The sequence below is a fragment of the Clarias gariepinus genome, chromosome 28 (assembly GCF_024256425.1).
Source record: "Clarias gariepinus isolate MV-2021 ecotype Netherlands chromosome 28, CGAR_prim_01v2, whole genome shotgun sequence".
NCBI lineage: Eukaryota > Metazoa > Chordata > Actinopteri > Siluriformes > Clariidae > Clarias > Clarias gariepinus.
In genome coordinates this window covers 11,829,710-11,843,686 of record NC_071127.1, presented here as the reverse complement: position 1 = coordinate 11,843,686, position 13,977 = coordinate 11,829,710, and the positions used below count along the sequence as shown (strand labels likewise).

At 37.3% G+C, this 13,977-nt stretch overlaps 1 protein-coding gene across 7 annotated transcripts in view; it reads left to right on the top strand.

The window, feature by feature from the left end:
* Window positions 1-13,977, top strand: part of col16a1 (collagen, type XVI, alpha 1) — a 103,952-nt gene that overhangs the window by 72,018 nt on the left and 17,957 nt on the right. For 4 of the 7 annotated variants that reach the window (XM_053489721.1, XM_053489722.1, XM_053489719.1 and 1 more), the window contains 11 exons: window positions 1,874-1,996; window positions 2,652-2,687; window positions 2,784-2,837; window positions 3,318-3,386; window positions 3,748-3,801; window positions 4,702-4,728; window positions 6,023-6,079; window positions 7,120-7,167; window positions 8,941-9,012; window positions 10,114-10,167; window positions 13,228-13,263. In XM_053489721.1, the coding sequence (XP_053345696.1) occupies window positions 1,874-1,996; window positions 2,652-2,687; window positions 2,784-2,837; window positions 3,318-3,386; window positions 3,748-3,801; window positions 4,702-4,728; window positions 6,023-6,079; window positions 7,120-7,167; window positions 8,941-9,012; window positions 10,114-10,167; window positions 13,228-13,263 (630 nt within the window). The remainder of the gene's footprint in view (window positions 1-1,873; window positions 1,997-2,651; window positions 2,688-2,783; window positions 2,838-3,317; window positions 3,387-3,747; window positions 3,802-4,701; window positions 4,729-6,022; window positions 6,080-7,119; window positions 7,168-8,940; window positions 9,013-10,113; window positions 10,168-13,227; window positions 13,264-13,977) is intronic. The other 3 variants (XM_053489723.1, XM_053489724.1, XM_053489726.1) reach the window with 3 other exon arrangements.

Below are 13,977 nucleotides of genomic sequence, written 5' to 3'. Positions count from 1 at the left end.
GTGTCAGCGTACACTAAGAACACTAATGTACTTATTCCAGCGAACACTAATGCACTTATCACAGCATACACCAAGTACACTAATGCAGCGTACACTAAGAACACTAATGTAGTGTACACTAAGTACACTACTACACTTGTGTCAGCGTACACTAAGAACACTAATGTACTTATTCCAGCGAACACTAATGCACTTATCACAGCATACACCAAGTACACTAATGCAGCGTACACTAAGAACACTAATGCACTTAACCCAGCTTACATTAATACACTTATTCCAGCGTGCACTAATGCACTTATCCCAGCGTACACTAAGTACACTAATGCAGCGTACACTAAGTACACTAATACAGTTACTCCAGCGCTCCAAGCCCCCTCGGCCAGGATGGTCATTCATTGACAGACTGCCTGCTTTAAATGTTTCTTTAAAACTGTACTGTGCTTAAAGTCTTCTGTAAATGTCATCCATGAGAAAGTTCTATTGCATTTCCATGTTGCAGCCTGATACTTTGCCTGATCCAGTGAACAGACTGCAAATACAAAGAAGTATACAGGAAAGCGTGTTTTTAATTTTAAACATGAAAAAAGTTTTTGACTACTAACAGCTGACGATTGCATCTGGAATAATTTTTCACTTTGTAGTGATGTGTGGCGTATAACTGACACAACATTAGTATTGTAGCATCAAATAGCAAATTTCTGTCTGAAGAATGTCGGTTGTATAAAGTTCGCCAGAAAATACGATCAACAATATGGATGAGTAGTCTTGAGTGAACAATGCATCAAGGCTGTACGATGTTGGACAGAACTAAAGCCAGCTGCACCAAGAGACCTGAAATGGATAACAATGCAAATGGCCACTTTATTAGAGATTTATTTCCACTAAATTGCCTACAAGACATTTCCACATATTTAAGCCATTAAAGGAGTTCCTGGGAGGCCAGAGTTTCAGATGTGAAGCAGGCAGACAGATGTGGGATAAGTGCAATAGTGTAGCAGGGAATTATATAGAGAAATAACCAGGAACAAAAATAGTGTTCTGTTATTCTGCACAATCCAAAGTCCCGGTTTGACTTGAACGGCCCTCATACGCATAGCAGGTGTTTGTTACAGTAGCTCTTTTTGACTTTGTCTATTTGATACTCGTTAACTTAAAGTAAATACACTTTTTTTTAACCCAACCAAGCGAGCAAACAGTTGCTCAATGCTCAGGTGTGTTGTACTTTTTAAAGTAAATTTTACACCCTGACTTATGATCAAAATTATTTACCAGTTGTTGTAAAGCCCCAGGTGAAGCTTTTCCTTTTTTTCTTTTTTTTTTAAACCCTCTGATACTTAAGACGTTTTGTTCTAGCTTGTTGATTCTTCTCAATTCAAAATGAAGAAATATAATGGTTGCTCAAATCCTTTAAGAGACTCGATCGCTTTGTTACTTTCTATAAAGCAGATCAGCGCACGAGCGAACAGTAGGAAAGCATGCAATATGCATGGCGCACGCTGCTTATTCACACAGCCTAACTTGTAAAACGACCGAACGTGACGTGAAAAGTAAAACACTCATGAAATATTAAAATGTACTCTGCCGCCGAACAACAAATGCTGACAGATAATGCTTTCAGAAGTGTAAACAGAGACGACTGCAACAAATTCGCTCGGGACAATAAATAAAAGTAATAAAAAAAAAAAAAAACATTTAAAAAGTGTGACAGCGATGGAACTAAATGACTTACATCCTATTTACATATCCCATTTACACATAAGTGGCAGGCGCCAGCCCCTTTGAAGTGGCGTCAAAGCTGCTTATGCTAAACACCGAGCCCTTGGGTCCTCATGTCTTTTTTTTTTTTTTTTTTTTTTGCCTCTGTTACCAGGGCGACGCCTGTGACAGCTGTCCAACACTTCCTGTGGATAGGGGCGATGTTGTGGGCTTACCTGGATCCAAGGGAGAGAAGGGAGACGCAGGTGAACCAGGCATGGGGAAAGCTGGGAAGAAAGTGAGTTTCTCTCCGCACGATACGCTGGATGTACAGTAAAGGAGCGCTTTGAGGCTAGGTTTAAATATACGCCCAATTATACAATGCATGTCTAGCATATCTATGAAAATGTGATTTAAAATCAGCTTAAATATAGCTTATTATTTTATGATTTTTTAAATATATATTTCTATAATAACGTTCCAATACACGTAGCCAACACATCCCACAAGGATATATAAAAAGCAAATCTTATTAGTGCTTATAGGCGTCGCTCATGCGCTCTCGACCCACACCACATTTGACTGAAGCCTTTTAAAAGCTGCTTCATTTAGGATGTTGGATTAAATATGAAAATGCCATGTGCACCTACAGTGGTGTGAAAAAGTGTTGGCCCCCTTACTGACTTCTTTTTTTTTTTTTTTTTTTTGGCATGTTTCACACAGTTTGACCCCCCCCCTCCCTTCCAGAAACATTAAAGTCTGGCAAACATGCCATTAGTAAGGGGGCAAATACTTTTTCACACCACTGTAGATTATAGTGTTAGTGATTTGTCGTCATATTAAAAAATATATATATATAATTAAATAGTCCAAATATATTATATAATCCTGCTTCTTTTTTTTTTTTTTTTATTCGTTTCACTAATCCATCCTGTGACTGTTTTTCCATTTAGGGTGACCAAGGGCTGAGAGGTGTTCCCGGACCTACAGTAAGTGCATTAAACAGCGTTAGTAATCGCTTTCAAACTTAATTCCATGCATTATTTTACACATTACTCCTGACATGTATAATTATTATACCGTAGGGTCCATCAGGACCTCATGGACCTCCTGGGATTATAGGACCAGTTGGACAAAAGGTAGGAGACTCCAAATATAAATATAAAAAATAGAAATATCCAAATATAATATATGATTGCGGATATCCAAGCGCTAAAGCCCAGTTCGCACTTTAAAATGATTTTTGCAAAGAGCCGTAGGCGGTCAGGAAGATCCCGGCTTGCTGTGGTGTGTTAAGCTGACTCGCAGTGATCTGTAGCTCATGACTCACAGGTTCACCATATGTTTCTGTAGGCCTGTTCGTGACCTTCTGTACATAAACGGAGGCACTCGTACCAAGCCAAGGGCTATGACAAGCTACAGCATGCTGGTTAGGGTTTTAGGTAAAACAATCATCATTCCACTGCAGTGGATACTACAGCGTCACTACAGGGCCCACAGCAAGACACAAGGATTGAAAACGTAGCGATTTACTGTATAGCAGAAATCACACTGAACCGTCAAGTGGGAACTGAGGCTGAGGATGCACAGTTCCTTGACTAATCATGTGACCCATACAGGGTTCGAAAGGAGAAATGGGACCGGCAGGACCTCAGGGGCCAATCGGCATCAGCGTAGCAGGACCTCCGGTAAGTTTATTGAGACAACAGTCTGAAGACAGATGTGATATGAGCTGCCAATATATTTTCCTTTATTAATAAACCTTTATTATTATTATTATTATTATTATTATTATTATTATTATAGGGTTGGGCCAAAGGGTAGAAGAAATGCAAAAAAATGATAATACAGTAATATTATACAGAACAGTAATATTTTAATTCATGGTCATTTATCAGAATAATATTGTAATGATGTAGGCTTACATTATATAAAAATATATTATATGAAAATGGAAAAAGCAATTCCAGTTAAGCCTGTGCGAATAAATATGTAAAATATATCGCAATTAAATTTGTCTTAATAATGCTGTTGCTTAATGTGTTTTAGGGTAGAGATGGTTTCCCTGGCCCTCAAGGAATCCCAGGAGAAGACGGAGCACCGGTGAGTAAAGTGTTTGCGCCTCTTCTTTCCGCTATGAAATGTTTAACCCGTTTAAATCTTAGATACGTTATACAGTATGTATTAGATTACTTAGAGTCTTATAAATTAGATTCTTTAAATTGTATTGCAAAAGTGTGCAGACGATATGACATCCCATGTTAATTGCAGCCAGCGTAAAAAAACAAGCTCTTTAAAAAAAGAGCTTGTTATTGGGTTATGATACTTTTTTTAAAAAAAATATATATATGAGCTCGTACATGTTTTTTAAAGACGATTTTTCTAAATTGTATCAGTCGAACCATTTGGAAGCTTCATGGTCATGTGACCAAGCTTCCTGTTAACTTTTCTGTTTAAAAGATGCTTGCCAGATGGAAGGGGAGTAAAACGAATTACAGGGGTCATGACAGGGAACATAAACAACGTCTAAATAAGGTGTCTGTGACACAAAAAGGATGAATAAGCAAAAAGGACGTTTTTTTGGGGGGTGGGGGGATGAAATGAAAACTGCTCTTGATATTAGAGCCTCCTGTAACTCATTCAGTTCATCAAACGGCACTGCATGCTCCTGGCATCGGATGCGATCTTGTCAGCTATAGGGACAAAGGATGTGGGAAATTTATTGTCTTGGCAAAGCGCTCCTCATTAAAGAAACAAAGGCGACACTGTCTGCTTTCACAGCGTCAGATGTTAATTACCAGGCGACGCAGGAATGGATGGGGATACGGGCGGGGTTGTCTCTAGCGCTGCCTGGGATCCGTATCAACGCGCTGTTTGCTTTCATCTCATCAGCTGTCCCCTCTCGTTCCTTATCTGCACTCATCTCACAGGCCCAGGGGCTTTAAACACAATAGCAGGCTAAATCTGAGATGTGTGTGTGTGTGTGTGTGTCCTGTCTTTCAGGGAGCTGTCGGACCCAGGGGTGACAAGGTAAGACTCCGGCTCAGTGGACTGAGGAGGGGATTTGGAGGTCCTCCAAACCAAATGTGTGTGTGAAGGTGCATATGAGATGTAGGTGCTATCTAGAGGGAATTGATTATGTGGACGGTGAGCGACTGAGGCATTCGAAAGCGCCACTAAAAGCAGAAATGGGGTTATTTTTAATTTGATGTCATTTTTAGGAACTGAAATTGCTTCTCTGGTATATCTTAGGTAACGAGACGTGATGCAAAACTAGAGATGCATCGATACTTTACGTAAAAATCATATATCCTGCAAAAGCACTATGTGATCTTATGTCATACTGTTAATTTTGTCAGGTATTTTAGTCTCAGTCTTAGTCTTAGTCCCAGAATAGTTTTAGTCTGGTTTTAGTCAATCAAAATGTAACATTTTAGCAATAAGATTATTATTCATGATAATAAATATACATAATAATATACATAATAATATAATAAATATAAATAATAATAAGTATAATAAAGATTATTATTAATTATCCCTATAGTCTAGCCAAAACCATTTTTTTTCACACCAATATCAAAACCAAGTTTTTCACAAAATAATTATCCTAACATTTAAAATGTATCTTTTTATCTGATGTTTTCAGCTAATTATATTTATTTTTAACCAAGCTAAATGAGCTCGTAACATCTCTTCACTGCCGCGCACAAACCACTCCTGATATGCCGCGCGCCGTGACCCGGGAACACTGCTGCTCATGAATGAACACCGTATCGCAGCGGATTGTGAGGCAAATTATATGTTGCCAAAAATAAAGGCAGATGTCACATTCCTTTTTTCATTTTTTTTCCAACTATATTTTAGTCTCATGTTTTTTCGTCAACGATATCGCATGCTGATTTCGTCACTGTCGCTGTTCATGACGTCCCGTCATCATCTTAGTCGAGAAAAGGTCATTAGAAATAACACTAGTGACGTATGTGGTCAAGACACAACGATTACAATCTCAAATGATCAAACCAGAGCAAAACGCTGTTGGAAGACATACAACACTACATGTTACAACACTGGTAAAACTATTTCTGATCATTTTACATAGGTGTGGCTGACCGCAGCATTCAGAACAGAATTAGCGGAAGAGATCATTAGATGTGATGTACAGTAATCCAGCGAGCACTGAGATACGCATCGTTCCTTTGGATTTCACACTCGATTTTAATGCACGAGATCATATTTGAACACCATAACAGAGTTGTTTGATCCCAGTGCACCGCATGCAAGAAGACAGGACTGTGTGTTATGTGTTATGTCTTTTTCATAGGGAGAACCAGGAGAATGCAACTGTGTGCCGTATACAAATCTTCAACCCGGAAGACCTGTGAGTAGCGTCACGTCACGTCACGTCGTCTTAAGCACGTTATTTCAGACACGCATGCCAAATTGCAAATGCTTTATCCGTCTCACCCCGGCTTTCTTCTCCTTTTTATATGTGTGCAGCTGCTGTCGACTGCAGAATTATGGGGAACCTTTAAAAAAAAAAACATTATTTCAATAACAAAAAAAAATAAAAATTTTATTACAAAACAATATCAGCTTTAGTGGCAAGATGTGCTGCACCCTCAAGAAATTTTATCCCAGTGTTTAAAAGTAATGACACCCCTTTGTAAAACCTACATATTACAGTTATCTCTGCAATATCAACAATGACACATTTTTATGTATTTGTCGTTTGTTTTTTATGTAATTTGTCCCTTTAGAAGTGATAACCAATTGCATTCAGCTTAAATCCTGACCAATCAATTATATGATGTAATACAAATCACATGATTAGAGTTTGTTAAATTATAAATATTTTTTCTCTAAGCAAAATAGAAACATTGTTTTCCGAGGTTGGGAATGTCGTTCTCGATTTTTTTCCTGAGCTAGTGTGTTTTGAAACTGTCTCTTAGTCTTTGCATACCGTTTAAAACCTATACAGTATCTCTGGTCTGAATTAAAAGAATAAAGTCCATGTGCATACAGTAAATCTAGGAAAATAAATGTCGCTAAAATATTCTTTCTTTAAGTGTCTACAAGTTAGACAGGAAGTGCTTCAGTGCAGTTATTTTTTAAGGGATGCTAAATTCAATATTTACTATAGGGGAAAAGGCGCGGCTTGTGAAATCAAGCGGCTTGTGTTCAGATTTTCTCCATATAAAGGCATAATACAATATCCCTATAGTTCAAAGCTTCATCGTTACTAACTTTGGTTTCATGAAAGGGTGCCAATAATTCTGCAGTTGATTTTTTTAAGGACATAAAATGCTTCTCTAATGCCATATGTGTGTGTGTATGCTTAAGGTGTAAGTCCAGATAACATATTGAACAAGATCAGCTTGAGGTCATGTGACTTGGAATTCCATTGTTTTTGTGTCGCAGGGTGTCCCTGGTGGTGGTCCCTCGGTCCCGTGGCAGCCTGGTCCTCAGGTTAACAAGCTCTGGGCTAACAAATGCACTAGTCATCAAGCTTAGCTCTTAACTGTTTGCAGTGCTATTTTTTCTCTTTTTTTTAGAAACATATGCAAAACAATAATTCTCTGATCAACACTGTAATACATGTTTAATTTTATTGATAGGAATATATCAGATGAGGCTTATTCATTATAGAAAGGGAGGACCATCCTCCTTAAAATTCAAAGCGAACAATGATACTGAGAAAACATTACCTTGGGTCCCAATGTTAAATTACCAACATTTTCAACATGTTACAAAACCTGGTGGCTTATCAGTCCTGACTTTTACAAAGGAATGAATGAGGTCTAGCCAGAAGTTAATAATAAACCGGCCAGACGTCACAGGTCAAAACCTGAAATTAGACACAGCTCCATTCCCTCATTGACTGACATAAGCTAAATAGACAATTTTTGTCCTAAGCTGTCCTTCCATAATAACTAGAAGGATTGATCTTGGCAGACGTGAAGCAGGTATTAAGATAACGTGGCAACGGCCAAAATAATGAACAGGGAGAGTTATAGCACAGACTGGCACAATAACTGGTGCGGCACACTTAGGAGCATATGGTGCCATTGCTTCCAGTCTCAGAGTCTGGCATGGTGACCCCACAGAGGCTGGCAGAGCGGCAGTGGTCTCCTGGATTGGAACAGTCGATATAACAAGACAACAGCCAAAAGTAGAGGTCACAGGAACTAAGACTGTGGAGGAGCCAGGAGGAGTCAGACCAGTGGGGTCAGATACCAGGGTCTTGGGTTAATCCTAAGACAAGGACATGATTAAGGACCAGGTCAGGGATAGGAATGGATTGTTGGGCAAGATTGAAGTGCTCATGGAGTGTCTCCCTGTGGGTAGAGGACAGTCAGGGGTGAGGGTTCAGAGCAGGATTTGGGACCTCTACTGAGACTATAACTAGTTAAAGATCTGTTGTAGGTTATTGTAAAACATTTACATTAAAGCGCTTGGCAGACTCTCTTATCCAGAGTGCCATATATTTTTATCTCATTATCCATCTAAACAGTTGAGGGTTAAGGGTCTTGCTCAAGGGCTCAACAGTGGTAACTTGATGGTGGTGGGGTTTGAACCTGTGACCCTAACCACTGAGCTACCCCTGACGCCACAACGGTATGATTCTTATAAACAACCCTTGAACTATGCAGAAGGCTTTTCCCCTCTGTCAGTGGCTAAGGTTTGGTCATTGGCTGGGAATCGAACCCGGGCCTTCCACATGGCGGGTGAGAAACTTACTGTACCACCCTCGTTTGGAATACTTAAAATTAAAGAGCCACAAAAAAATGCTGGATGACAAAAAAAAGCACTTTTTATTTTAAGAAATAATACAAAAATAAATAAATAATAAAAAATAAGCAATAAATTTATAGTATACATAAATATAAGTAGATACAAAACACAACTAATTTACATAACACCGAAACCAACCACAAATAATTTAACACCAACAACAGCGAAGTAGTTGCTATTCTTCGTATGCAACAGTACAAACCAGCTTCAAATTTCAGCAATTTTTTTTGCTTTACATGGTTGCTGGGATTACGCTCCATAATTGTTTAAGGAATAGCTGAAGAAAAATAAATGACTAAATTAGAAAGACGCTCTGTCTTCTATGCCACATCTTTTCACGATTTGTCTGATAAAATAAAATGAATATGTGTAATGGACTTTTAAACTTACTGAATTATCTTGTCTTATATTTTGTCTTAATTGGATGTACCGGATGTGCTTTATTAGGGGCCTCCAGGACCTCCAGGTCCACCAGGACCTCCAGGGCCCCAAGGATTCACAGGGCATCCAGGCCCAAAGGTAAGTGATTAATGGTGTGCTTTTGGATCTCCTTTGCAAAATTCTGGTCTTCAGTATGGGATTCAAACCTGTGTCTCTGTGAGCTTCTGTGTCCTCTGTTGTCTCCTGTGTCTTGCATTGTCTTAGTATGTGGCTTTTTTTGATGGGGAAGGCGGCCTGCATGGGAAGCTGTGGGCTTTGGCTAGAGCTGAATAAAATATTACACATTATTTATATCATTTCTGTAATTAATGTAGTACAATTTAAACCACTGTTATATAAACTAAACAAATAATGTAAACTTCAATGTAATAATAACTTAATTAAATTATAATTAAGTACACAACAGTCTGATAAAACAGCTGATTATGTAATGTAGCTTGTAATGTAGCTGCTTCTGTTAATGCTGCTAAATTAATCCTTTAAAGTCGTGTTAAACTGCCTATATGTTCCAGTTGTACTAACGCTTGGAAGGGGGCCTGGGAATGTTGCCTATAATATATATTTTAAAAACGTAACGTAAATGTAGAATTAAATGTATTTTTAATCTGAAATTAATAATAATGTGAATAATAATTTTAAAAGTAATATTGATCCAATTAAAAGTAATGTTGTTAGTTGGTAATCTTGTTTTCTCTTTTTAAAAACCGTGCCAAGCTCACTGTGAAGTGCTGGAATACAGTTCCCTTGTTGAGGTGCCCCCTTTACAGTCTCTGGTCATTAACAATAAGATTTGCCAGTAAATTTCAATTTGAATATCACCCAAGGTAGTATTTTCTTCTTCTTCTTTTTTTTTTTTTTTTTTTTTTTTTGTCATTTTATGGCTTCTTTTAAAAACAGCTCATTCTCTTAATTGAACATTGGGAAATATACAGTAGTGTCTCAGCAAGGCTTCACTGTGAGCAAAGCTTGGTCTTTAACCTGGTGTTGTGTTGATTTCCCAAGCCTGAACGAGAAGATCTAAAACTAAACGCAAGTCAAAATACAAGCTAAACCTAAACGTTTAAAGGCTGCGCGCTGGAACACAAACCAGGTCCCGGCTACTTTTCCCATACCACGCTGGAGACGGAGGTGTCCAGAGCCTGGCTGAAGGCTGAATTCAACCTCAATTCCTTTTTGCAGGGTCACCCTGGCAATGATGGCTTACCAGGGCAACCGGGTCCGCCCGGCACAGCAGTGAGTAACTGAATAGTGGGAGGAGCTAATGGAGTACTTTTCTGATTGGTTCACATAAATTCTCACGAATCTGGTTGGTTGATATTTGCCTTGGGTTGCGTTTGGGGTTTATCACACCCTCATGCACTTTCTCTACGATCCTACTGACTTCATCCTGACCTAGAGTATTAATACTGGTTGGTAGTAACACAATGTGCAAATGAATTCTCAATGTGTTTTCTTGCATAAAATCTGATTTAAACAGGTATCCAATCAACTTTTGTTTTTTGTTTTTCTTAGAAAGCTTTTATTTAATTAGTAAATGTTTATAAACATTAAAAATAATCACATCAAAGTGCAAAGTACCACTCCTAAAGTCTACCGTCTTGTTGACTCAGTCTCTCGAACTAATATTTCAGTCACTTGAGCTAATAAAGTATTTAAACACTTCTTAAGCCGAAGATGAAGATTTCCCTGTTACAAAGTGGCAAGGGGAAGTCAATGAGGGTGTGTTAAAAATTTAAACACAGGGCTGCTTTGAAACTGGAGCAGGCTGGGCTTTATACGAGCTATTAGTGGGATTAATGATGTGCAGAGACGGAGTTCACTAGTGCAGCATCTCGAGGACAATAACAACACACCGTATTTTTTTTAATGGTTCCCGAAAAGAAACTGGTAAGCACTCGCGAGCATTTTAGCTCAGCACAAACGCGAGCGGCCTCAATTGCGCCAATGTTCATTATGAAGACCAATGCCGGCGTCATCCTTCCGGCGTTCATAAGCTCCATTTGATGGTAAACAGCGGCATTGTGTTGAGTTGCAGGGAGGATGGCCATTAGAGTAACCGATGTGCAGTAAAGTAAGAGGTATTAGATCTAATTTAGAGCAGCACTTAGTGTCTAGTGTTTGTGTACCTTTTTTTTTTTTTCTGGACGAAGGTCCATGCTCACCTTCATGTCTTCATGAAAAATGTCAAGGTTTTAACGAATCCCGTCTCAGTCCTGCTCCGTTTCTGGGTAAAAATCACCAGATTCTTACAGACAAACTGTTTCAGCATCCGGCCCCTTAATCCTTGATTAATCCAACCACCACATCGGAGCCGAAACCAAAACTAAACAAACGTTAACTTTCCCTGCTATGTATGTAATCACCGGGCTATAAGTAGTTAAAATTACTTTAAAAACATAAATAGCCATTTCAAATCAAAAGGCAGAATAGCCTGCGTATGTACACTAACCTTACCTAAACATCATAATTATGACGTCTTTAAAAGATCCTGTAATTGCACCCAATCAAAAGTTAGTGCAAATTGCTTCAGAACCGCAAATTACAACACAACCCCTGCTGATTACAGCAGTACACGCAGAACGAGTCGGGTTGATAGATCTCACAGAGAGCAAAGTTTGCAAGAGGCCCATTTACAAGCATTTCATCACACATCTCACATCAGTGTTTCAGACCACCCAGTAGTGACAGGAGAAATATGAACCTGACATCTGTTTAGTGACTGCAGACACCTGCTTTATTAACATCCATAGGCTTGCACTGGCGAATTCTGCCAGGTTCTGTACCAGTCCAGGCTGTAGGTTAAAAGCTCCAGTAATTGATGTTCTTTTATAGAACACTCATTAAAGAAAAATTACAGCACCTTTTTTTTTGGGATCCTTTTTTTTTCTCCTTTAAAATGAGACTATAGCGCCCAAATTACTTAACAGATTGGCTTCTACTGACATACAGTAGTGCTTGCAGAATGCAGTCGTGAAAGCAGGTCACTGACTGCACGTCTTCTGGGTTACGGGGTGAGCTATAAATGGGAGGTTTGACACATTCAATGAATATTATTACTATAAAATTGCTGTGTTGTTTTACAAGATTAGGGCTAGGTTGAAAAGTTAGTAAATCAAAGAAACGTTACAATGCTGGGGCAGTCTTTAACAGTCCCTTGTTACCTGCAGTATGTTTTTATACACCTGAGGTGATGAAGCTGGTTTAGTACAACAGAAGTGAATAGGAAGAATACTCTGAAATAATGCTCTCAGAGAAAAAAAGGGCACTGAATTGTTTGCTTCTCACTATATGGTTTGATATAATTAATATAAATCACTCATAAAAAAGATAAAATGATAAATGATAGGCTATGTTGGATCAAACATTATTATAAGTAGTAGTAATAGTAGTATTAATATAATAAAAATAATAATAATAATAAAACAGATATGTATATGCATATAATTATATATTTTAAGTACTATTTTATATAATAATAATCATGTTTTTTGTATGCATTTTATGATTAATGTATTTATGTAATTATATTTATATACATATTTAGAATAATAATAATAATAATATTGTATATATTGTATTTATATAATATATTTATATATAAATATAAAGTAAATATTTTTTTTTTTAAATGTCCATAAACGTTACTATATAAGTAACAAGCATGTTATACGGTTTCATGAGTGAAGCGTAGCACAGCTTCAGTCTATAAGATTACATGCAGTTCTGTCTTTATTATATGATGGGGAATAAAAACGTACTAAACTTAAGTGGTATATTTGAGCTTTTAACGACAAGTTTGATCCCTCTCTCCGTGCTTGGTGCAAGCCTATTTAAGATTATCGTTGTGGTATTTATTATTATTATTATTAATATAATAGTAAAGTACAACATTGAAGTAGTAGTAGTAGTACATATATTTCACAAAAAATATGCTTTCACCTTAAAGTGCACAAATTGGGGAAAAGGTTTTGTTGGAGTTAATCAGACAAAATATACAGCCTTGTGTCTTTTTAATATGATGTTATTAATAACCATTGCAGGCAGATGTAGGACCTCCTGTACTGCTGTGTGTAATGAAACAATGGTTTTCTTGTTAAAACCATGATAAATCATATATTTAATCAATAATCAAAATGTTGTTAAAATAAGTACCCCATTCTATATTAAGTGTGATGTAAATGTTATTGATCTTTTTTAATTCTTCAAAGAGATCCCTAATAAACTTGTTATATAAATACAGAAGTTATGTATACTGAAACTTTCCTGAATATTGTTTCTCTCTCCATTTTCTAGATTCCAATAGATCCGGATTCTTCCAATAACAAAAAGGTTAGTCACAATGTACGAAAGTTTTCATATTTATCAAATACTATATTTTTGTAAACCAGTGCCTGTGCCCACATGCATTCCCTACCCTGACATAAGTTCAGCCTTCAGTCTGTCCGTCATGCCCACGCGTTCTCTTACATTCATGTAACACTTCGCTTCACGCTGGGACTTCATGTGCAGTAAGAGCTGAACTTTCACAGTCTAGCTTCGGAGCTATTGTGGAGCTCAGTTGAAACTTGTGAAATTTTGCAATGCACACTGATCCAAGACACGAACATTCCTTTCTATTCATAAAAGAATGAAACGTTAAGAACACAGAACACGTTTCGATTTGAGTGGATGTTGCTTCTGCATGATTTGATTTGGAATGAATTAAATCAGATGAGATAGGTTCTTAATGCGACAGTTTGTATTAGTGTTTATGTAAGCAATAAAAAAAGATGGAATTACATCATGCTTTTTTAAAAAAAAAAAAGCTATATGTAACCCTAAATCTGGTACATACATAAGTTAACCACATTTGGTAGCTTACAAGTGCCAGTGTCAGTTAAAAAAAATAAAATAATAATAAATAAATAAAATATTTGGAGAAAACAAGCTTTTTTTTTTATTGGCGCATTTTGAAAAAAGTATTACCCTAGATAGGAAAGGAATAAAAATACATTGTTGTAAAAGTACCTTTTTAATTCTATTTTAAATAATAATTCTAATATT